The following is a 23433-nucleotide window of genomic DNA, read 5'->3' on the forward strand; positions in this document are numbered from 1 at the left end:
GTGCTGGCTCGAAGGGCCGAATGGCCTACTCCTGCACCTATTGTCTATTGTCTAATTCCCTCAACCCTAACCCTAACACCATAAACTAAGAAAACCCCCAAATATTACCCAAATCCCACTCCCCACAACCCTAATCCTAATGCAACTTTAAACAAGGACCATGAATATTAAACTCCTTGTAGCTTGTACCTTCCGAAGAGTGCACCAGGGACTATACTGGAAGTTGGACAGTTTTATACTGGACAATTCCTTTACATTAATCAAGCCAATTAAGTTACAAACCCGTAACAGGAGTTAACAAGAATTTACTTCAACCAGGCAATACTCTAAATTATAATCAAGCACCTTCACTGGAAAATAATATCAACGATAACACCATTTTGAGTCGTGCACTAAACATGATTCTGTGGCTCCAACCCAGAAATTCTTCTGCTTGTGTATGGCGTGCACAGCCTAAAGTTGTAGGTCAACTGGTTTGTGCACCTCGGGTTGATTGCATTAGTCGATACAGGGTGGACCACGTGAAGGTTGCAATCCCCCACCCCAGGATGAATGTTAAAACAATGATAAAGTAAGGTAGGTGGCAAATGGATTTGGATGAAGGCAGTGATATTGTGGGCCAGAACAACGAGGCAGTCTCCAGTGAGATTAAATTTCCAGCAGTGTGTACACAGTGTGAGCACTGGAGAGACGATGATCACATTGCCCACAAACTGGCAACCTAAACCGAGCTGCATTTTAACTGCAGCTTCATAAGTTACATTGCTCGTGTCAGCACGTTGCATCTTTCGGGATCGAGGTTGACTTGCTTCTCTGATTCAGCGGGTGCTGACATAGCTGACGAGGCCACAGCACTCTCAACATTGTGGCGAGGCTGCTAGGATTTCAAAGCAGGGTCGTGTTGGAAATAGTAGCGAGAAGAGATGGCACAAAGATTCCTCTGTGCTTTATTTCTCATTAAAAGGTTTTCCAATTTAGGTTCCTTTGGGATTTCCCTGTATCCTTCCTGCTGTTTGTGTGGCAAAATCACTTTTGTGATTCTGTCCACAAGTCTGCAACTAATCTCGGCGATCACTGCCGATTTGGCGAGCTAATGATGTGCTGAAGAATATCAAGCTGAACTGTTGAGTCAGAGACACAGGACTACAGAGCATCATGTTCCAGTGCTGACTATGCCTCCATTTCACGCTCACTCAGTGACACCCTAGGTTTGTGCTCAAAGTAGCTTAAATGGTGAGTTTTTTAGCTGAGTGTATTAGTGCATTTTCTTCACCCAATTAGTTTTGAGATATAACCTGGAAACAGGCCCTTTGGCCCACTGAGTCCGCACTGACCACTGATCACCTGTACACAAGTTACAGAAGATAATTAATCTACAATCCTGTACATCTTTGTAGTGTGGGAGGAAACCGGAGCACCCTGAGAAAACCCACGAGGTCACAGGGAGAACGTACAAACTGTACAGACAGCACCCGTAGTCAGGATCGAACACGATTCTACGGCACTCTAAGGCAGCAACTTTATCGCTGCGCCACCGTGCCACACCAAATGATTTAACTAAGTGGGACCGAAGCTGTCTCGAAGGTCGGGTGTGCTCTATGCAAGCTGCAGTACTGTCTACTTTGGCTGTTATGGGGAACCCTCGCTAAATTCATCACTGCAGCCTTGATTCATGTGATTTGCTGTCTTGCCCCAGTCCACAGATTATCTCAGGAAGTGAATAAACCTTTCCCCGTGTGCCAAGTATCTGACTGACTGACTGTGAGGTTATCCCAGTGTGCTGAATGTTTCACTGAGCTCAAGTCTGTACGGGTATCACGGGTTAATGGGGAGAAGGCAGGAGAAATGGGGTTGAGGTGGAAAGGAGATGAGGAGAAATTTATTCAGTCAGAGGGTGGTGATTCTCTGGAATTCAAGGCTGCGGGGGCCGTTGATGGATATTTTTAAGGTGGCGATTCTTGATTAGTAAGGATGTCGGGGGTTATGGGCAGAATGAGAGTGAGCGGGAAAGATGGATCAGCCAAGATTGAATGGCGGAGCAGACTTCTCTTCTTCGTCTTCTTGCATATGGTGTGCACAGCCTAAAGTTGTAGGACAACTTGTTCTATTTGATTATGCACGCCGGGTTGATTGAATTCGTTGAAACAACCATGTGAGGGTTGCAATCTCCCACCCCGGATGGGCTGCAGACTTGATGGGTTGAATGGCCTAATTCTGCTGCTATCACGTCTGATTACTGTGCATCTCACGGCCCCTTTCTCGTGCAGCTACAGCACCTGGTGAGTGATGACGTGTGTGTGCAGGCTGCAGAGGTGTACCTGAGCGAGAGAAAGCGAGGAGCTGCTGGTGGGGGTTTGCCCACCCAGTGTGTCCGAGCCACCTTGGAAGCAACCTACCAGCAAAAGGCAGAGCGAGCGATGCCAGACGAAAACTGTTTTAAGGTAAGGACTGTGTTGCTGAAACCCTTGCCATGAATCAAGGAGGAGCGCACTGGGCTCTTAGCCTGGTTTAGCTTGGAGATACAGCATAGAAACAGGCACCTCTGGCCCACCGAGGATAAGCGTTTGCAAGCTGATGTAGTAACAGGGGTAGTCTCCCATCCAAGTACTAACCAGGTCTGAACCTGCTTAGCTTCGGAGATCAGAGGAGATCAGACATTATCAAGGTAGTGTAGCCAGAGAAGCTAATAGCACCCGGTTTTCCCTGGCAGTCTCCCATCCAAGTACTAACTAAGCTTATAGCACCTGATATTCACGGGGAAAAGCCCTCCGAATCCATGCTGAACATCAATCGCCTGGTCATATCAATTCTCCGTTTTCCAAGGCATAGATTGACTGAAAGGGTCAGGTTAGTTGTGAATCACAATCACGGTTGTGAATCTGTGCAGAATGAACTGATGTTATTTTTTTGTTATAGATTATGTTTATTCAGAGTAAGGGGCGTGTCTCCATGACCATCGAGCTACTCGACACGGAGGAAGCACCTTCAGACGATCCTCTGGAACTGCAGGTGAGGGAACTTTCCACTCCCACTATGCGACTGGTGTATTCCTGATGTGAACTGGGGAAAAAGTAGTGACATGGGGTGACAGAACCCAAAGATCTCTGGAACTACGCACCCTTTAGAAGCAGTGCCATTCGGTCCATCACAGAGTCATCCAGTCCCAGAGCACCGAATAGTGAAAGGCCTGGATAGAGTGAATGTGGAGAGGATGTTTCCATTAGTGGGGGGGGGGGTCCAGAACCAGAGCCCACAGTCGAATAAAAGGACACACCTTTAGAAAGGAGATTGGAAGGAAATGATTTAGTCAGAGTGTGATGAATCTGTGGAATTCATTGCCACAGACGGCTGCTGACACCAAGTCAATGGATATTTTAAAGGCGGAGATTGACAGATTCTTGATTCATACATGTGTCAGTGGTTATGGGGCGAAGGCAGGAGAAAGGGGTTGAAGGGGAAGGATAGATCAGCCATGATTGAAAGACAGAGTAGACTTGATGGGCCGAATGGCCTAATCCTGCTCACTACACACAAGGGGGCAAATCACAGTAGCCAGTTAACCTGCATGGGAGGAAACTGGAGGATCTGGGGGGAGGGGGGGAATCCATGCACTCACAGAGAAACATGCAAACTCCACATGGACAGCACCAGAGGCCAGGTTTGACCTGAGTTGCTGCAGCTGTGGAAAAAACAGCTCTAATATCTGCATGACTCTTCCACGCTTGTTTTAATTAACATTAGAGTAATCTTGTTCTGAATGCTCTCTGCCAAGTTGTCCAGTTCCACCCACCACCACCTTCTCCATCTATAGTTTCTTTATTATCACGTGCACCAAGCTACAGTGAAATACTTTTTTTTTGCATACAACTCAGCAAGACTATCACCACACACAAGCACAATCTCCCGGTTAGTACAGAATATATAGAACAGTCTATTACCGAGTGTTTAAGAAGGAACTGCAGATGCTGGAGAATCGAAGGTTACACAAAAAAGCTGGAGAAACTCAGCGGGTGCAGCAGCATCTATGGAGCGAAGGAAATAGGCAACGTTTCGGGCCGAAACCCAAAGGAAATAGGCAATGTTTCGGGTCGAAACCCGAAGGAAATAGGCAACGTTTCGGGTCGAAACCCGAAGGGTTTCGGCCCGAAACGTTGCCTATTTCCTTCGCTCCATAGATGCTGCTGCACTCGCTGTGTTTCTCCAGCTTTTTAGTATAACCGTCTATTACCGAGTGTTGCCATGTTGGCAGCATTTTACATTCCCAGCTGCAGCCGGTCACAAAGGCCCATTGCTGCCTCACCTTGCACAGCCATTGCACCCGCGGGGTGGGTGGGGAGCACGCCTCCCACTGCCGACCTTGAGGGCGCGGAAGATAAGACCCGCAGTTCTTACATGGCCGTTTGTCCAGCGTTTGCCGCTGTCACCCTCCATCCTCCTGTTCCATTCCTGCTCCTCGGGGGCGCACAGGGACCGGGCTATGTGATACTCAAGCCAAGTCAAGTTTATTCGTCACATACACGTACAAGATGTGCAGTGAAACGAAAAGTAGCAATGCTCGCGAATTGTGCAAAAAACAAACAAACTACAAACAGAATATTCACATATTACATATTTGTGGGAGGGAGGGAGGGAAGAAAAGCAAAAAAACAGCAATTTTAAAAAGACACCACACGACAGTAAAGTTAGTCCCTGGAGAGATAGGAGTTTACAGTCCTAACGGCCTCTGGGAAGAAACTCCTTCTCATCCTCACAGCATGGCAACGGAGGTGTTTGCCTGACTGTAGCAGCTGGAACAGTCCGTTGCTGGGGTGGAAGGGGTCTCCCATGATCTTGTTGGCTCTGGAGTTGCCCCTCCTGATGTATAGTTCCTGCAGAGGGGCGAGTGTAGTTCCCATAGAGCGTTCAGCCAAACTCGTGTTCATTCTAACTCAATGCTTTTTGCATTGACAGAATTTAACAAGTTACGTTGAGCAGTATGCCGGTCCGGAGGCAGCCATGCAGTTCGAGCAGACAGATGGGTTCTTTTATAAGCCAGTGTTTTTACCCAGGTGAGTTCCCAGTGTCTGTCACCGCTTTTGTCTGGGATTAATTTTGTTTGTGTGCCCATGTCACCCCCTTGATTGCAATTAACCTAATTGTCCCAACACTCCTGTTTGTCAGCTCTGCTTGATGTTGGGCAGGTGGAAATGTGCACGTTAAAACAAATGTTTCCGTGTCGGCAGAAACCTCCGAAAATTTCGTAAGTGGCAGCAGAAGCAGTTTCTATCCATGAGAAATGAAAGCAGGAACAGCAGGCAGCGCAGTCTGGGGGTTGAGAACTCCAACAGCATCGACTGCAAGTTTAAGCTCAACACTCACAAGCTGGTGTATGTCATGAACTCTGAAGACTTCATGTACCGTTGTGGAGCTCTGCACCGGGCTCGCGAGGTAATTTCCCCCGTCCATCACACGTCTCTGGGGCGCGGCAGCAAAGTTGCTGGGAACCCGGGTTTGAGTTTATTGTCACGTGTACCGAGGTACAGTGAAAAACGTTTGTTGCCCATAGACCCAGAGACCCAGAGAAAATCGGTGCAGAAGGAGGCCATTCGGCCCTTCGAGCCAGCACCACCATTCATTGTGATCATGGCTGATCGTCCCCAATCAATAACCCGTGCCTGCCTTCTTTCTCCATATATCCCTTGACTCCACTAGCCCCTAGAGCTCAATCTAACTCTTCTCTTAAATCCATCCAGTGATTCGGCCTCCACTGGCCTCTGTGGCAGGGAATTCCACAAATTCACAACTCTGGATGAAAAAGTTTTTTCTCACCTCAGTCTTAAATGGCCTCCCCTTTATTCTAAGACTGTGGCCCCTGGTTCTGGAAAAATTGACTTAAAAAGGAGCCATGAATAATCATACTAACCAGTCAGCAGAAAGACAATACATGACTACAATCAAGCCCAGAATACGGGTGCTGTCCGTAGGGTGTTTGTACGTACTCCCCATCACCTGTGTGGGTTTCTTCACTTTCTTCCCAAACTCCAAAGACTTACCTGTTTGTAGGCTAATGGGCTTGGTAAAATTGTAAATTGTCCCGCGTATGTGCAGGATAATGTTGGTGTGCAGGGATCGCTGGTTGGCGTGGACCTGTTGGGATGAAGGGCCTGTTTCTGTGCTGTATCTCTAAACTAAACCAAACTAAAGCAAACTTGGGTTACTTGTATAAATCCCAGCGTTAATCTCCATCGCGTACTTCCATCTTCCTATTTTATTAACTCAGACCATAATCAGAAAATCATTGAAAATGGATGGCACAAAAGACCATGAGATATAGGAGCAGAATGAGGCCATTCAGCCCATCGTGTCTACTCCACCCATTTAATCATGTCGGCTCGGTCTGTCCCTCTTAACCCCATTCTCCTGCCTTCTCCACTTTCACACCCTTCCCTCGCCCTTTGAAACATCAGCCATGCGACTGAAGACTGTTCAGCCCATTGTACTAATAGACAATAGGTGCAGGAGTAGGCCATTCGGCCCTTCGAGTCAGCACTGCCATTCAATGTGATCATGGCTGATCATCCCCAATCAGTACCCCCTTCCTGCCTTCTCCCCATATCCCCTGACTGCTATTTTTAAGAGCCGTATCTAGCTCTCTCTTGAAAGCATCCAGAGAACCTGCCTCTATGAGGCAGAGAATTCCACAGACTCACCACTCTTTGTGAGAAAAAGTGTTTCCTCGTCTCCATTCTAAATGGCTTACTCCTTATTCTTAAACTGTGGCCCCTGGTTCTGGACTCCCCCAACATCGGGAACATGTTTCCTGCCTCTAGCGTGTCCAAACCCTTAACAATCTTATATCTTTCTCATCCTTCAATCCAGAGTGTACAAGCCCAGCCGCCCCATTCTCTCAGCATGAATGGTTTTTAGCAGCATGGCTGCTGTTGCACTGCAGCATTACAGACAAAGGGACCTGCATTCATCCCAATAACCCCCTTTCCCCACTCTACCATTGAAGGGCGGAAGCAGTTGCACTGTGCGGAGATGGGGAAGAAGCATCGGCCAGTGGAGCAGCTTCAGAGGAACCTTCAGTCTATCTAACCGATACTCTACCTGCCCAAAGAGTGTGTGTTGGGAGAATATCTGTGGAATGGAATGTGGTCCACTCCCCGAATCAAAGCCCCCCTGAGCTGTGTGTGTGTCACTGTGTCTGTATCTCTGTGTTGTGTTATGTGGATGGGAGAGAGCTATGTATTTGTTACCAAACTTCTATCAGTGATTTCACTGTTGCAATGAGCTTAAATATTTGTTACAACTATTGACATTTTCTTTTTCCTACTTTTGTACCCTCCTCAATCTTACACTCACTCTCTTTTCTGCATTCCTTTTGCAAAATCCTTTTTCCCCACACTCTCCCCCCCCCCCCCCCCCCCCCCCCCCACCATCTCCCTTCATCCCTCTTCCCATCTTCCGCTGCTCCTCTCCCCCTGTCCACCTGCCTCTCACCGTCTCCCCATCCCCTGCCCGGCCCACTGCCCATATCTCCCCCCTACCGTGACCCCTCGCCTTGTCCTCCTCCTGCCTCTCTCTCCCCCACTGACCCTCCCCCTATCCCCATGTGACTCTCTCCCCCCCCCCCCCCCCCGCTTGCCTGTCCCCTGTCCCCACCAATCCCCTTTTCCGTCCCTAACCGGTGCCTCCCCCTGACCCGTCCTCCCGCCTCCCTCCCCCTCCTCTCTTTCACCCCTCTCCTGGTTCCCTTTGTCGCGCCCCTCTCCCCGCTCTCCAACCCCTACCCCCCCCCCCCCCCCCCCCCCCCCCCCCTACTCCCGGGACTGTCTGTCTCCTGCTCGCTCGCTTCCCCTTACGCCCTCACCTCCCCCTCCCCCCCCTCCCCCTCCTCTCTCTCTCCCCTCCCCCCCCCCCCCAGTCTCAGTGCCAGGTGGTGCGGTACCAGCACCAGCAGTTCCAGTCGTGGCACAACCGCTGGCTGCAGAGCCACGTGACGGACGAGGCGGCTGAGCTGGTGCAGGACTGGCTGATGGGCGAGGACGACGAGGACCTGATCCTGTGCAAGACCGTGTGCGAGACCGACACCGTCCACGACATTCCCGTCAACAGATACCGCGTGCAGTACAGCCCGTGCCCCCCCTCGCCGTGACACCCCCCCTCCTGCACTGAACCCGTGCTTGCACACTCAAAGGCTGTGGTTGCAAGTGCATCGTGCCACGGTGGTGGGGGCACGCCGTGCTCTCAGATGCCGAGCTGACTGTACGGGCTGTCTGACCGACCCCCCCCCCCCTTGTAAGGGAACGATCATCACAGCACCAGTCTACACAACACAGCTAGTGTTATCGATGAGGAAATGCACTTGACATGAATCTGCTTGTAAGATCCTTGAACTCATTCTCCCTTCCCCAGCCCCTCCCCCTCCCCGCCCCTATTTTGTGGTATTTTCCCCCCTCCTGTCCCTGATTATACATTGTGATGTTGCATGACATATTTTTGGTTGCGCCCCAATGCTTGCTGATGTGTACTACTTCCCCATGTCCCTGTAACGCAACCTAACCGCCAGATAGCAGGACTAGGAAAAGGAAGACTGTGGTGGTCTCCAGCTACAGCCCCTCTCTCCCACCCCAAGCCCACTCGACCTTATCTTGACAAAGAAGCAGAGGCTGTCATGGATTCTCCAACGGCGTTAATCTCCGAGGCGATCTCTCACGCAAAACATGTCCCAAGACTGCAAGGCTCGTGAATCTTCATCCGCGCACCCGACCTCGCCTCGGTCAGACAGACATCCGACCGAAGGGTCCTGACCTGAGAGGGGCACCCGTCCTCTTCTGCTCCGGAGATGCTGCGTTACTCCAGCACTTTGCGTCGAATCTTTGGCGTAAACCGGCATCTGGGGTTCCTTCCTGCACGAGCTGCTGCTAAGGTCTGTGCCAGTGAGAGATCAGCCAACCCCTGGAGCACGCTTACGCCTCACCGACGTCAGGGGTCCGCATCCCAGCGAGCTGGAGGATCGGCAAGTTGCTGAGGCTCTTTGCATTCAGAACTCCCTGCCAGTGACCAGTATTAAAGGTTGGTATAAGTTGTGCCGGGGCCAGTGGCTAGGTTTGCCGCAGTGTCTAAAGGGTGTTCTCTGCTGCCCTGTCCAGCTCGAAACAGAGGCACTTCTGGTGTAAGGAAGCCACGTCCGTGAGAATTCAAGGCTGTGCTCGTCCAAACACTGTTAAACCTCGGCCAAATGGGAGCAACATATGACGTCCTCATTGAATATAATGCCACCTGGGCCTTTGAGCTGAACTGCCATTAGTTCACATTATCCCCGGCTGGCAAATGGACAAGTGCACCTGTCCACAAGTGTACATGACCCCTCTGAGCTGCTTAAGGATTGCTGATGTTAGTCTGAAGCCTCTAGCGGGCCGAATCCTTTAACTTCCTTTGAAGCTGCTGCCTATGAAGTCGTATTGAAGATTGCTTTCGAAGCAAGTGGGGTTGGAGTGAGGAATCATGGAGTGGAGATACAAAAACCAAAACACACGTGTGTTAATATATTAACTGCCTGAAATTCAGGGGAATTTTTTTGACTATTATGTAAACTTTTCAAATTTAAGGCTTGCTTCTTTACGGAAATATCTCTGTTTAAATTAGTGTCTTGCTGAGAGATTCAAGCTGTTGAGGATGGTGTTTTCTTTTTAAATGTTTTGTGTGTAAGAGCATCTTTAGAGGGAGGCTTAAAAACTGTTCTGAGAGTATTCTGAATTCAAGCAGTGGCCCTGTTTAGTTGCAGCATGTGCAGGCGTGGCAGGTTGAGTGATAGAGTGAGGCCAAATGAGGCTGACCCTTGCCAAATTCCCCCGGGCGCCTGCTTGGCTTCTGCACTGACGTAGTTGGGCGGGAGTTCAGAAACGGCAGAGGTGTGCGCTTCTGTCTCCAGGGATGGAAGGATCAACCTCTGCAACTGGAGGAAAGTACAAAAGGAGAGGAAAAGAGGGCACACTGCCGTCAAACCTTTAGGTTTCTGTGGGTGGGGTTGTCTCCGGCCACTCCTCACTTATCCTCGTTCACCCGCAGCTGATGATGAAATAGCTGGCACATGCCCATCCTTCCCTCTGTAACCTGCCACCTTGGCACGGAAGATCATTGGAGCTTGCCTGCAGACCGCCCTTGGGGTGGGGAAGGGGGGGGCAGTATGGTAGGGATAGGGCGAGGGGTGATAGGGAGGGAGTTTCCTTCTGCCAGTAAGCAAAATACCACGAATGCAGCACATTGGAAGTAAGGCGGAAAATGCTGATAATTATCGGCAGATCAGTCAGCATCTGTGGTGAAAGGAGTAGAGGTGACGCTCACGGCACTTCATCAGAGCTTGCTTTTAATTTTATTTCACCACCGCCACCGGGGGTGATAGGGAGGGCCTATCGGGATGTAGCACCCACACTAGTGGACTAAACTGCCACATGGGAGCAATGCACTTTTATTTTTTCTCTTTGCTTTGCCAGGCTGGAACAGAATTTGCATGGGACTGTTCTGGGCTGTAAAAGTTACCGGCAGTCAGCAGTAGAATGGGTTTTTTTTAATTTTATTTTAAACACCAATACCGATGGCTGTACCGGCTCTGTGCAGTGCTGGACCTTTGCACCTGGTAACACTCTGGCACTTTGTCCCGCTTGCAGAGCGGGCGTCGCGGCACTGGGGGATCCCGGTTAGGGGTTAGGGTGGGAGAGAGGGGGCACCCAAATAATCTGGTTGGACGGCAAACTGGACAGGAGCACAGCTCCTCTCGTCAGCTGCATTGACACCTTAATAATGGGTGTGTAGCGTTTGTTATACTCAACCACTTGTATTTATCAAATGTTTTAAAAAGGAAAAAAAGAAGTCAAAATACTCCTTTACATGAAACCATGTGCATAATTTGGTGTGTGTGTGTGTGTGTGTGGTGGGGGGGGGAGGTGTGTGGAGCAAAACAAAGTAAACTATAGTCCTTTTCCCATCCCACCCCCACCCTCTCTGTCACTGTGCGTAAAGGATGCTAAATTATTCAGTGGGGAGGGTTTGGAAATGGCGTGAAGGGGGGGTCCTTGATATCATTATTTGCGTCTCAGTCACCACGTACCCCCCCCCCCCCCCCCTGCCAACTGCATGAAGCATCAGCTGGGGAGTGCAAGAGCAAGGGGGTGGTGTGAAGAGGGAGGCCCTTTAAAGGGGATAGTTGACTGGAGTTGTACGGGAGGTCATCCCATCCTGATTGTGGGGGGGGGGGGGGGGGGGGGGGAGGGCGCTGATTGTCAGTGTTGCCTTTGGCGACAGCCTTCCAGTGGACCCCCCCCCCCCCCCCGACGTTGACTGGTCACGGTGATAATTTTCATTTTTGTTCTTGCCGTGTGTGAAACAATATGATGTGATTTTACATTGTGTGATTATTGAAATCTCTCGAATTCTGTGTTTAAGGAGATGTCAATGCTGTGCTGTCTGCTTTTGTAATGCAATGCCTGTTTGTGAAGTTAAACATTTACCAATCTCTCTGTCTTTCTCTCTTTTTCTCTCTCTCCTGGCTCTCTACTCTCCTTTTTTTCTCTTTTCTTTTCCTCTCCCTCCTCTCATTTATCTCTCCTTTCCTTTTCCCCATCTCCTCTCTTCCCCCTCTCCTCTGTCTCCACTCTCCTCTGCTTCCCCTCTCTTCTGTCTCTCCTCCGTCTCCCCCTCTCTCCTCTGTCCCCCTCTCTCTTTCTCCTCCCTTCCCCCCTCTCCTTCCTCCCTCCCCCCTCCTCTCTTTCCTCTCTCTCCCCCTCTGTCTCTCACTCTCCTCTGTCCCCTCTCTCTCTCTCTCAGATTTTGCTCATTCTCTGCAGTCTCTCAGGTGACACAATTATTCAGTGACAGGGGCCTGAGCCTCCAGTTTCCCTCTTGTGCGGAGTGAAAAGGGCTTCTCTTCCCTATGGATGAGGGTCCTGATACTCCCCAAACCCACCCTCCCCCAGCCCCCTAGCGGGCAAAGATCTGAGACACCTCGCCCCTCATGTGTCCTGTTTATCTCCCTCCCTCCCTTGTGGCATATGGGGTGGGTTTGATGTGAGGGGCTTGTGTCCTGATTCCGTTTCAGAGGCGAGGAGCGTGGGCTAGAGGCTGCCTGAGGCTTCTGATAACCTCTCGAACGGCAAGGCCCTGAATCCGGGCACCTTTTTAACTAATATCCAGCATTAAAATTCCTTCTCACTTTCTGTTCTTAATATTTTACTCGGTCATTTAAAACAAAAAATCCTTGCACAGTCCAGGGCTGGAGGGAGGGTTGACACCACCAGTTCCCTGCAGCCCACATCCCTCTCTGCAAACAGCATTGTACCTTCATAAAAACTGTAATAAAAATGAAAAATGCAATGTCAGCAGAGCGTGACAATTTGTTGAGATGATGGGGGGGGGGGGCAACTTTTATTAGCTCCATTTTATAGAAGTCGGGAGATCACGTTACAGATATACAGACCATTGGCGAGGCCACATTTCGAGTATTATGTTCAGTTTTGGTCACCTTGTTATGGGAAGAATGTTCTCAAGCTGTAAAGGGTGTAGAGAAGATTTACGAGATTGCTGCCAGGACTCGAGGGCCTGAGCTATAGGCTGGGACTTGATTATTTGGAATGCAGGCGGGTGAGGGGGGGTGATCTTATAAAGGTGTACAAAATCATGAGAGGAATAGATCGGGTAAACGCACAGTCTTTTGCCCAGAGTAGGGGAATGGAGAACCAGAGGGCATTGGTTTGGGGTGAGGTGAAAAAGATTTAGAAACATAGAAAATACGTGCAGGAGGAGGCCATTTAGGGCAGGAGCCTGAGGGATATATTTTTTTTTACACAAAGGGTGGTGGGTGTATGGAACAAACTGCTGGAGGAAGTAGTTGAGGCTGGGACAATTGCAACATTTAAGAAACATTTAGACAGGTACGTGAATAGAATAGGTTTCGGGGGATATGGGCCAAATGCAGATAGGTCGGATGACCTGCGTGGGTTTTCTCCGAGAACTTCAGCTTCCTCCCACACTCCAAAGACGTGCGGGTTTGTTGGTTAATTGGCTTGGAATAAATGGGTCTCGACCCGAAACGTCACCCATTCCTTTTCTCCAGAGATGCTGCCTGTCCCACTGAGTTACTCCAGATTTTTGTAACTATCAGCGAATTTCTATAACTCCATATTTAAAAGCGAAATAACTGATAACAAGTTTCACGGGTACCTGCCCGTTAGCGCCACGAGTCGCTAAGTTGCGTCCACGAGTTCCGACATTCCCGCTACGTTAATTGTACGTTGTTACCACGAGTTAAATTTTTTGTTTTAAACTCGGGGTCACTCGTGGGTCAACTCGCACCGTGAGACAGGGGTTTAACTCGGGAGAGGAACTTGGTACATCGCAGAAATAAGAAGTAAACGGCAAACTTAGACATACACGTGGGAACTCTTTTAAACTCGAACATAATCTTGGACTCTCGTAGACAACCACGAGTTTGATTTTTTTTCTTTCACTCATGGGAGGACTCGCACCGTGAGGCAGGGCCAATTCCACTGCCACCTTACAGCGCATCAAAGAAAGACGATACTTGTCTTCAGTAAACATTTTATTGAGCAGGTAGTTGGATGTGAATTGGTGTTTTACTGCGGATTAACAGGACTAATCTTTCGGGCGACAGTCACTGCACATTACAATGGTCGCCAGCAGACACATGAATTCTTTAAAGTCGACGTTGCTGCCATGGGTGTCCTCCATGCACTGGAAGAAGTTTTCAAATTGTTTATCAAAATCTTCCTTCTGCGGAGGAGGAAATGATTGTGTTAGTAAAGGGGCCGCATACCGAGTCTGGAGGAGCGTCCCAAACCGGAACGCCAGTCGGAGGAGAACTAGGCCATTCGGCCCATCAATGCTACTCCGCCATTCGATCGTGGCTGATCTATCTCCCTCCTAACCCAATTCCCCTTCTCCCCACAACCCCTGACACCTGAACTAATCAAGAATCTATATATCTCTGCCTTTAAAAATATCCACTGACTTGGCCTCAAACTCAGTGCATATAGAGAGTGGTCCTGAGCTGCCATCCAACCTCAATGGAGACTCTCGGACTATCAGACTTTATTTTGCACTAAATGTTATGCCCTTTACCCTGTATCTGTACACTGGACAGCTTGATTGTAATCATGCATAGTCCTTTCACTGCTAGGTAGCCCACAACAAAAAAAAAAGCTTTTCGTTGTACCTTGGTACATGTGGCAATAATATACTAAAGACGGAAACCTTGGGTGGGGCGCAAAGTCTCCAGAGGTTTCCGTTCAGGTTTCCTAAGTGGGACAGGGACATATATTTATCCTACTCCAGCATTTTGTGTCTGTCTTCATTCACAAGACCATAAGGAACGGGAGTAGAATCAGGTCATTCGGCCCATCACGTCCACTCCGCCATTCTATCTCTCCCTCCTAACCCCCCCCCCCCATTCTCCTGCCTTCTCCCCCACGACACTGTTCGAGTGACTTCAGACACACGCTCTGACGGACTTACATCGGATAAAAACGGTAGCTGGCAGCGAATCAAAGTGCTGAGCTCATCGCGATCTAGGGTCGACTTGTCGCCGGGGGTCGAGGCAGCCGCTGCCTTGAAGACGGTGAGTAGTGAGCCCAAGGCCTCCTGGACTTGCGAGGAATTGCAGGTCATGGCTGGGGGGCGGGTTCGGCAGGTAGAACAGAACAGGAGAGGAAAATTGATCTGTCACAAAGACACACAATACATGAAGCATGAAATTAACACGACGAGTGGAATCTGTTTTGCCTTTGTCTACCTGCCTCTGTACAAGTCTGAAGTCCCGACCCAAAACGTCACCCATTCCTTCTCCCCAGAGACATAGAAACATAGAAAATAGGTGCAAGAGTAGTAGGCCATTCGGCCCTTCGAGCCTGCACCGCCATTCAATATAACCATATAACCATATAACAATTACAGCACGGAAACAGGCCATCTCGGCCCTACAAGTCCATGCCGAACAAAATTTGTTTTCCCCTTAGTCCCACCTGCCTGCACTCGTACCATAACCCTCATATGATCATCCAACAGTATCCTGTACCTGCCCTCTCTCCATACCCCCCTGATCCCTTTAGCCACAAGGGCCACATCTAACTCCATCTTAAATATAGCCAATGAACTGTGGCCTCAACTACATTCTGCGGCAGAGAATTCCAGAGATTCACCACTCTCTGCGTGAAAAAAAAAAAAAGTTTTTTTCTCGATTGGGGAAACATTGCCTCGCCTTGGGACACAATCGAAGATTGGACACAAAAAATGCTGGAGTAACTGAGCGGGACGCTCAGTTACTCCAGCATTTTTGTGTCCAATCTTCGAAGAACCGCTGGCTTACACCAAAGATAGACACACACACAGAGTCTGAAGAAGGGTTTCGGCCCGAAACGTTGCCTATTTCCTTCGCCCCATAGATGCTGCTGCACCCGCTGAGTTTCTCCAGCATTTTTTTGTGTACCTTAGACACACAGAGTGCTGGAGTAACTCAGCGGGCCATGCAGCGTCTCTCCCCGGACCCCACCCGAAACATCACCTATCCATGTACTCCAGGGAACGCTGACCCGCTGAGTTACTCCAGCACTGACTCTTGTGTCTGTGTCTATCTTTCTGTCTTTCATTCAGTTTAGAGACACACCACACACATTCTATATTATCCCACCTACTCCCTGCACACTGAAGTAAATAAAGCAACAACCCTGTGTGTCTTTTGGGGACGTGTGGGGGAATCCCACAGGGAGAACGTGCAAACTCCACAACGGACAGCGCCCGAGGTCAGGATCGAACCCGGGACTCTGGCGCTGCAATGCTGATCGCTGCGACCACCGTCGCCGGGCAAGGGTGTGTGCGGTTTTCAAGCCTATCAGATGGACGCGTAAAGACGCGCGACAGCTTATTGATTTCCCCTAAACCAAAATATCCCAAAAAAGTCAGCACTACTTTTTCCCAATAATTCCTACTCCAGTCCCGGTCCCTGTCTGAGACTCAGTTCGAAATCCCACTTTTGTTCCACTGTCGGACTCGCGCTTTTGGATCTGCTCGGATCTTTACTCACCTGGGAAGGTGTGTGTGGGATCTGGTAGCGGGAAGCTGCTTCTGGGGCTGAAATATACGCCGTGAGTTCACCTTTCCCCTGTCAATCTCATCGTGTCTTGCATGCAATTGGTCTTCCCGCTTGCAGCATTTGAGGGCTGTCCCACCAGGGGCGGCAGTGGCGCAGCGGTGGAGTTTTCAGATAACATTGAGTGAGAAACCAAAACAAAATACTAGGTAGCCTAACATAAGAAATACTGAAGGTTAGACAAAAGTGCTGGAGAAACTCAGCGGGCGCGGCAGCATCTATGGAGCGAAGGAAATAGGCAACGTTTCTGCCACAGAAGATAGTTGAGGCCAGTTCATTGGCTATATTTAAGAGGGAGTTAGATATGGCCATTGTGGCTAAAGGGATCAGGGGGTATGGAGAGAAGGCAGGGATGGGATACTGAGTTGGATGGTCAGCCATGATCATATTGAATGGCGATGCTGGCTCGAAGGGCCGAATGGCCTACTCCTGCACCTATTTTCTATGTTTTTATGTTTCTATAAGAAATACTGAAGGTTAGACGAAAGTGCTGGAGAAACTCAGTGGGTGCGGCAGCATCTATGGAGCGAAGGAAATAGGGAACATTTCGGCCCGAAACGTTGCCTATTTCCTTCGCTCCATAGGTGCCGCTGCACCCACTGAGTTTCTACAGCGCTTTTGTCTACCTTCGATTTTCCAGCATCTGCAGTTCCTTCTTAAACACCCAGCTAACAATGATCCATTCTACATTTCCCTTGCACTGCATCCCCTTTGTCTCGTTTTCACACCATGCACTTCCTTATCTCTGCATCTCCCTCTCTCCTGACAGTCCGAAGAAGGGTCTTGACCCGAAACGGCGCCCATTCCTTCTATCCGGAGATGCTGCCTGCTCCGCTGAGTTACTCCAGTATTTTGTGTCCATCTTAAATTTGAAGCTGATACGACTTGGGTGGGTGGTGGATGGGGAGGGGGAGAGAGAGAAAGGGGGGGGGGGGGGGGGGGGGGTGTGTTGCAAGGGTTACTCGGTTTAAACCAAACATCTGCAGTTGATCCTTCCTACACATCTAACCCACGAACCCGGATTTCTTTGCAATGTGGAAACTTTGTACGGACAGCTCTCGAGGTGAAGATGAAACCCGGGTCTCTGGCTACACAAAAGTATTTGCCAGTTGCTGAAACATCACCTACTGCTCAAAGCCCACCTATGTCCAACGCCTTGAATACCCCCCACTGTGGCAGCATCACCGGAGAACAGTGAGAGGGAAGAGAAACAGCAAACAGAATGCCAGGCACCTGCTGTGCCATCTCACCCCTGCAGAGAAATGTCAGAAATTGAACAGAAGCTTCCAATTCACCTGCAAGCCCTTCAATGCCTTAGCCATTACAGATCTTCTTAAATGTTGTGAGTGTACCACTCTCTTCAGTGCGTACCAGATCCCAGCTAACCTCAGATGAAAAAGTTATTCTCAGGACCTCCTCTAAACTGCCTACCCACATATCCTATAATATGCCCACTAGTAACTCCACTTGGCCTTTATAACATGAGGAATCGAATATAGGAGCAAAGAGGTCCTTCTGCAGTTGTACAGAGCCCTAGTGAGACCACACCTGGAATATTGTGTGCAGTTTTGGTCCCCTAATTTGAGGAAGGACATTCTTGCAATTGAGGGAGTGCAGCGTAGGTTTATAATAATAATAATAATAATAATAAATTTTATTTATGGGCGCATTTCAAGAGTCTCAAGGACACATTACAAAAATTTAGGAAGTAGAGGAAAAACATGTAAGTGGAATGAAATAAATAGTAGAGACATGACTAGTACACAAATAAAGACAGAATTCAATTCAAAACACAATATGAGGCAATTCAAGCACAGATAAAAAGGGAGGGGGACGTGGGGCTAAGGATAGGCAGAGGTGAAGAGATGGGTCTTGAGGCGGGACTGTCATATGCCATTGAGGTTTACAAGGTTAATTCCTGGGATGGCGGGACTGTCATATGCTGAGAGAATGGTGCAGCTGGGCTTGTACACTCTGGAATTGAGAAGGATGAGGGGGATCTCATTGAAACATATAAGATTGTTAAGGGCTTGGACACACTAGAGGCAGGAAACATGTTCCCGATGTTGGGGGAGTCCAGAACCAGGGGCCAAAGTTTAAGAATAAGGAGTAAGTCATTTAGAACGGAGACGAGGAAACACTTTTTCTCGCAGAGAGTGGCGAGTCTGTGGAATTCTTTGCCTCAGAGGCAGATTCTCTGGATGCTTTCAAGAGAGAGCTTGATAGGGCTCTTAAAAATAGCGGAGTCAGGGGATATGGGGGGAAGGCAGGAACAGGGTACTGATTGGGGATGATCAGCCATGATCACATTGAATGGCGGTGCTGGCTTGAAGGGCCGAATGGCCTACTCCTGCACCATTGTCTATTGTCCACTGTGAAAATAAGTTTCTTATTCTCTGCCCTATCAATGTCCCTCATCTAGTCTTCCGCTCCGCTCCAGACCCGTCAGCCTGAAGAAGCCAGAGATGCTACCTTGTAGAATCTACTAAATCCCACAACAGACAGTAAAGAACAAACAACACTTGGCTGAGCCAGACACCCTGTGTCTCGTTTATTCCAGACGACCCTTTTACCTACATTCTCACTAATCAGAACCCGTGTGCAGATAAGCCCAATTAGTGCGTCTGATCTTGGAGTTATTATTGGCTGGACCTTCTCGTGAGGCTGCTGGCCAGTTGCCAGCGGTAACCGGCTGTACGCAAAACCAACGTGGGCGTGAAGATGCCCGTTGAGTTACTCCAGCATTTTGTGTATACCTTTGGCAGATGAAGGCAAGTTGGAAAGTGTGCATAGAACATTTACAAGGATGTTGCCAGGATCCGAGTGCCTGAGCCACAGGGGGAGGTTGAGCAGGCTAGGACTCTATTCCTTGCAGCTCAAGAGGCTGAGATGCGATCTTATAGAGGTGTACAAAATCGTGAGAGGAAAAGATCGGGTAGACACACAGAGTCTCTTGCCCAGAGTAGGGGAATTGAGAACCAGAGGGCATAGGTTTAAGGTGATGGGGAAAGATTTAATAGGAAACTGAAGGGTAACTTTTTCACACAAAGGATAGTGGCTGCATGGAATGAGCTGGTAGTTGAGGCAGATACTATCGCAATGTTTTAGGCAGGTACTTGGATAGGACAGGTTTAGAAGGATATGGGCCAAATGCAGGCAGGTGTGCCTGGCATAGATGGGACATGTTGTGGGCAAGTTGGGCCGAAGCAGGGGCGGAAACCCGGGGGGGGGGGTGCCAGAGGGGACACGTCCCCCCCACGTTTTGAGAGGTGGGGGACATCCCTCCCAAGTTTTTGTAATCCCGATTTTAAAATCTCCGCTTTTAGTGCTGGATTGAGCCTCCGAAGCCTCGCACGTATGTGTGTGAGTGTGTGCGCCAAAAAATTGTGTGTCCCCCCCGTCCCCTCCATGTTTTGATAGCGAGTTCCGCTCTTGGGCCGAAGGGCCTGTTTCCACGCTATTTGACTCTAAGCGTTGTTCCTCCAGCTTGCACTGGACATCATTGTACAGGAGGCCTCAGTCAGATAGTGGAAGTGGGGACAGGGAAAGTGGTGGACAACTGAAAGCTCAGGTTGTGCATGGTGATCATGGTGTGTTTGGGTCAGGGGGGAGGAGAGCGTATCGTCCTCACCCTTGGTTTCTTACGTCAAAGTCACATTTTGTATGAACACTTTGCTCATCCCAATGTGCAGCCCCTTACCTGTGTGTGGACGAAGGGTCTCGGACCTGAAATGTTAACTCTGTGTCTCTATCACTGATTCCACATGAAGCACTGAAAAGGCTTTGATTTGTTCCTTTTGCAGACCCTTCATTCATTTATTTGTACCGTCGCCTATATCTCTCGCTTCCCCCTCCCCTGAGCTCTCAGTCTGAAGAAGGGTCTCGACCCGAAACTTCACCTACTCCTTTTCTCCAGGGATGCTGCCTGACCCGCTGAGTTACTCCAGCACTTTGTGTCGATCTTCGGTGTGAACCAGCACCTGCAGTTCCTTTCTACTCCAATATTTACCTGTTTTATTTGAGATGAGTGTAGTTCTCCATCATTGATATCGTGAGTGGATTTGATTCAAAGCCGCCAATGAGATGGGACTGTCCCAGAATTGCCTTGAATACTGAGCTGGAGATAAATATTTGCTTGGGGGCAGCTATTGAAAGATTCCTGTTTCTGGAAAATAAGGGATTAGTGTAACATGTCAGCTGCTCAAATAAACCCAGGTGAATGAGATCAATTTAATGTTGCAGCTAAACTCAGTTTAAACCTTCGTGCCTCAGCTATCCACCAGTGTGGCTCACCTTTCCCCAACTACTTTGTTGGCTTTGTGGTTTGAGCTTCCACCTAGCCATGAGATTTCAAATGACTGGCATTTACAATAGACAATAGGTGCAGGAGTAGGCCATTTGGCCCTTTGAGCCAGCACCGCCATTCAATGTGATCATGGCTGATCATCCCCAATCAGTACCCTGTTCCTGCCTTCTCCCCATATCCCCTGACTCCGCTATTTTGAAGAGCCCTATCTAGCTCTCTCTTCAAAGCATCCAGAGAACCTGCCTCCACCGCCCTCTGAGGCAGAGAATTCCACAGACTCACCACTCTCTGTGAGAAAAAGTGTTTCCTCGTCTCCGTTCTAAATGGCTTACTCCTTATTCTTCAACTGTGGCCCCTGGTTCTGGACTCCCCCAACATCGGGAACATGTTTCCTGCCTCTAGCGTGTCCAAGCCCTTAACAATCTTATATGTTTCAATGAGATCTCCTCTCATCCTTCTAAACTCCAGAGGGTACAAGCCCAGCCGCTCCATTCTCTCAGCATATGACAGTTCTGCCATCCCGGGAATTAACCTTGTAAACCTACGCTGCACTCCCTCAATAGCACAAATGTCCTTCCTCAAATGAGGGGACAGCAACTGTGTCAGATTTACCTCTATATCTACTACTTTTGCAGTGTATAACATTATGAGTGAGGGTTGACATTCTGAACCTTTCTCCCCAATGTGACAGTATCAAAGGCTGGTGTAAAATTTAGTGTAGAAGTTGGGAGGTCATGTAGCAGTTACACAAGATTACACTCATTTAGTCAATGGCCATTTCACTATCCCATGAACGAAGTGCTAACACAGTGAAATTATTTTTCTTGCCTCAGAGGGCGGTGGAGGCGGGTTCTCTGGATGCTGTCAAGAGAGAGCTAGATAGGGCTCTTAAAAATAGCGGAGTCAGGGGACATAGGGAGAAGGCAGGAACGGGGTACTGATTGGGGATGATCACATTGAATGGCGGTGCTGGCTCAAAGGGCCGAATGGCCTCCTCCTCCTGCACCTATTGTCTATTGTCTGTTGTCTATTCACGACTGCGTTCTCTACAGCTGTGTCTATATTTTAAGCAGAAGCGAAACGGATTAGCGTGTGTGCCTGGAATTCCACCGCCTCATTTAACCCTCTTGCTTAACTTAGGAACAACCCACTGGAGGTTGAGCAATTACCACAGGCCCGAGTGACGCGAAGGCTGGATTCGAGCAGGTTTCAGCATGTTTGCTTTCTGGAGGATAATGATTACCACAATTTCGAAAGCTTCAAGCTGCAAGTGGAGATGGGTGTGTCTGCAGCATACACACACCTGGCCAATTTCCCCACTCAGCGTACAATCATGCAAACATATCTTCCCAAATATTCCGAAAGTGGACAAAAATGCTGGAGAAACTCAGCGGGTGAGGCAGCTTCAATGGAGCGAAGGAATAGGTGAAGAAGGTGACCCTTCTTCCCAAATATTCTCAAATATTCCCTTCTTTTTTATTCCATCACACTGGCAATTATTCCCCCTCCATGTATTTATCCCATCTACTTTGACATTTTGTGTAGGAAAGGACTGCAGATGATGGTTTAAATTGAAGGTAGACACAAAATGCTGGAGTAACTCAGCGGGAGTTACTTGTGTTTAAGAAGAAACTGCAGACGCTGGAAAATCGAAGGTACATTTTTGTCTACCTGGGAATCAAGAGAATTTATTTTCATGTGTCCCAGATAGGACAATGAAATTCTTGCTGGCTGCAGCACAACAGAATATTGTAAGCAAAAATACAGAACAGTTTAGCTCAATATACACATAAATAAGCAGATAAAGTGCAATAGGCTGTTACAATTCAGAGTCTGTTTGTTGGCAAGTTTAATAGCCTGATGGCTGTGGGGAAGCAGCTGTTCCCGAACTTGGACATAACAGATTTCAGGCTCCTGTACCTTCTGCCCGATGGTAGCGGAGAGATGAGTGTGTGGCCAGGATGGTGTGGGTCCTTGATGATGTTGGCTGCCTTTTTGAGGCAGCGACTGCGATAGATCCCCTTTGATGGTGGGGAGGTCGGAGCTGGTGATTGACTGGGCAGTGGTTACAACTTTCTGCATCCTTTTCCAGGATGCCCAAGTTGTCAAGTTACTAGTGAGTACGCGTATATATACACACCAAACTTTTTGTTTTCTCTCTCGTTTATTATATTGTTTACAGCGGAGGTTTCGGCCCGAAACGTCACCTATTTCCTTCGCTCCATAGATGCTGCTGCACCCGCTGAGTTTCTCCAGCACTTTTGTGTACCTTCGATCTTCCAGCATCTGCAGTTCCTTCTTAAAGACAATGTTTACATATTCTGTTGTGCTGCAGCAAGTAATAATTTCATTGTTCTATCTGGGACACATGACAGTAAAACACTCTTGTCTCCCCTTGACTTCCCACTGTCAAGTTGCTTGATACACTTGACAATAGTGAACTAGACTAAAACTAAACTCCTAAAGTTACTTCCACTGCATTGTCAGTCAATACATTCCATTTCACATAACTCACTGGTTTAAACATAAAGGTAGACAAAAATGCCGGAGAAACTCAGCGGGTGAGGCAGCATCTATGGAGCGAAGGAATTGGTGACGTTTCGGGTTGAGACCCTTTCCCCCCTTTCCCCTCCCCTTCCTCAGCCCACTGTCTCCACCTCTTCCTTTCTTCTTCCAGCCTCCCCCCACCCCCATATCAGTCTGAAGAAGGGTCTGGACCCCGAAACGTCACCTATTCCTTCACTGCATAGATGCTGCCTCACCCGCTGAGTTTCTCCAGCATTTTTGTCTGCCTTTGATTTTTCCAGTGTCTGCAGTTCCTTCTTAAATGTTTAAACAATAACGTACCTTTTCTCTGGTCAATTCTGATTTCTATAATCCATTGTCCCTCTGGTCACCAACACATCTTGTGCTGATATCATGTTCCGCTAAAAACTCATTTAATACTGTCTGGCTGAACTCTCTTTAATCGTCTCTGTACCTAGAG

At 48.8% G+C, this 23433-nt stretch overlaps 1 protein-coding gene across 5 annotated transcripts in view; it reads left to right on the top strand.

The window, feature by feature from the left end:
• The window catches only part of sin3b (SIN3 transcription regulator family member B), a 53771-nt gene extending 41412 nt beyond the window's left edge, over window positions 1–12359 (top strand). For all 5 annotated transcript variants that reach the window (XM_055658449.1, XM_055658446.1, XM_055658448.1 and 2 more), the window contains 5 exons: window positions 2268–2441; window positions 2917–3009; window positions 4951–5048; window positions 5223–5427; window positions 7907–12359. In XM_055658449.1, coding sequence (XP_055514424.1) covers window positions 2268–2441; window positions 2917–3009; window positions 4951–5048; window positions 5223–5427; window positions 7907–8137 — 801 coding nt within the window. In that variant the 3' untranslated portion in view covers window positions 8138–12359. The remainder of the gene's footprint in view (window positions 1–2267; window positions 2442–2916; window positions 3010–4950; window positions 5049–5222; window positions 5428–7906) is intronic.
• The last annotated feature ends 11074 nt before the right edge of the window (window positions 12360–23433 follow it).

Source organism: Leucoraja erinacea, chromosome 29 (assembly GCF_028641065.1).
Source record: "Leucoraja erinacea ecotype New England chromosome 29, Leri_hhj_1, whole genome shotgun sequence".
NCBI lineage: Eukaryota > Metazoa > Chordata > Chondrichthyes > Rajiformes > Rajidae > Leucoraja > Leucoraja erinaceus.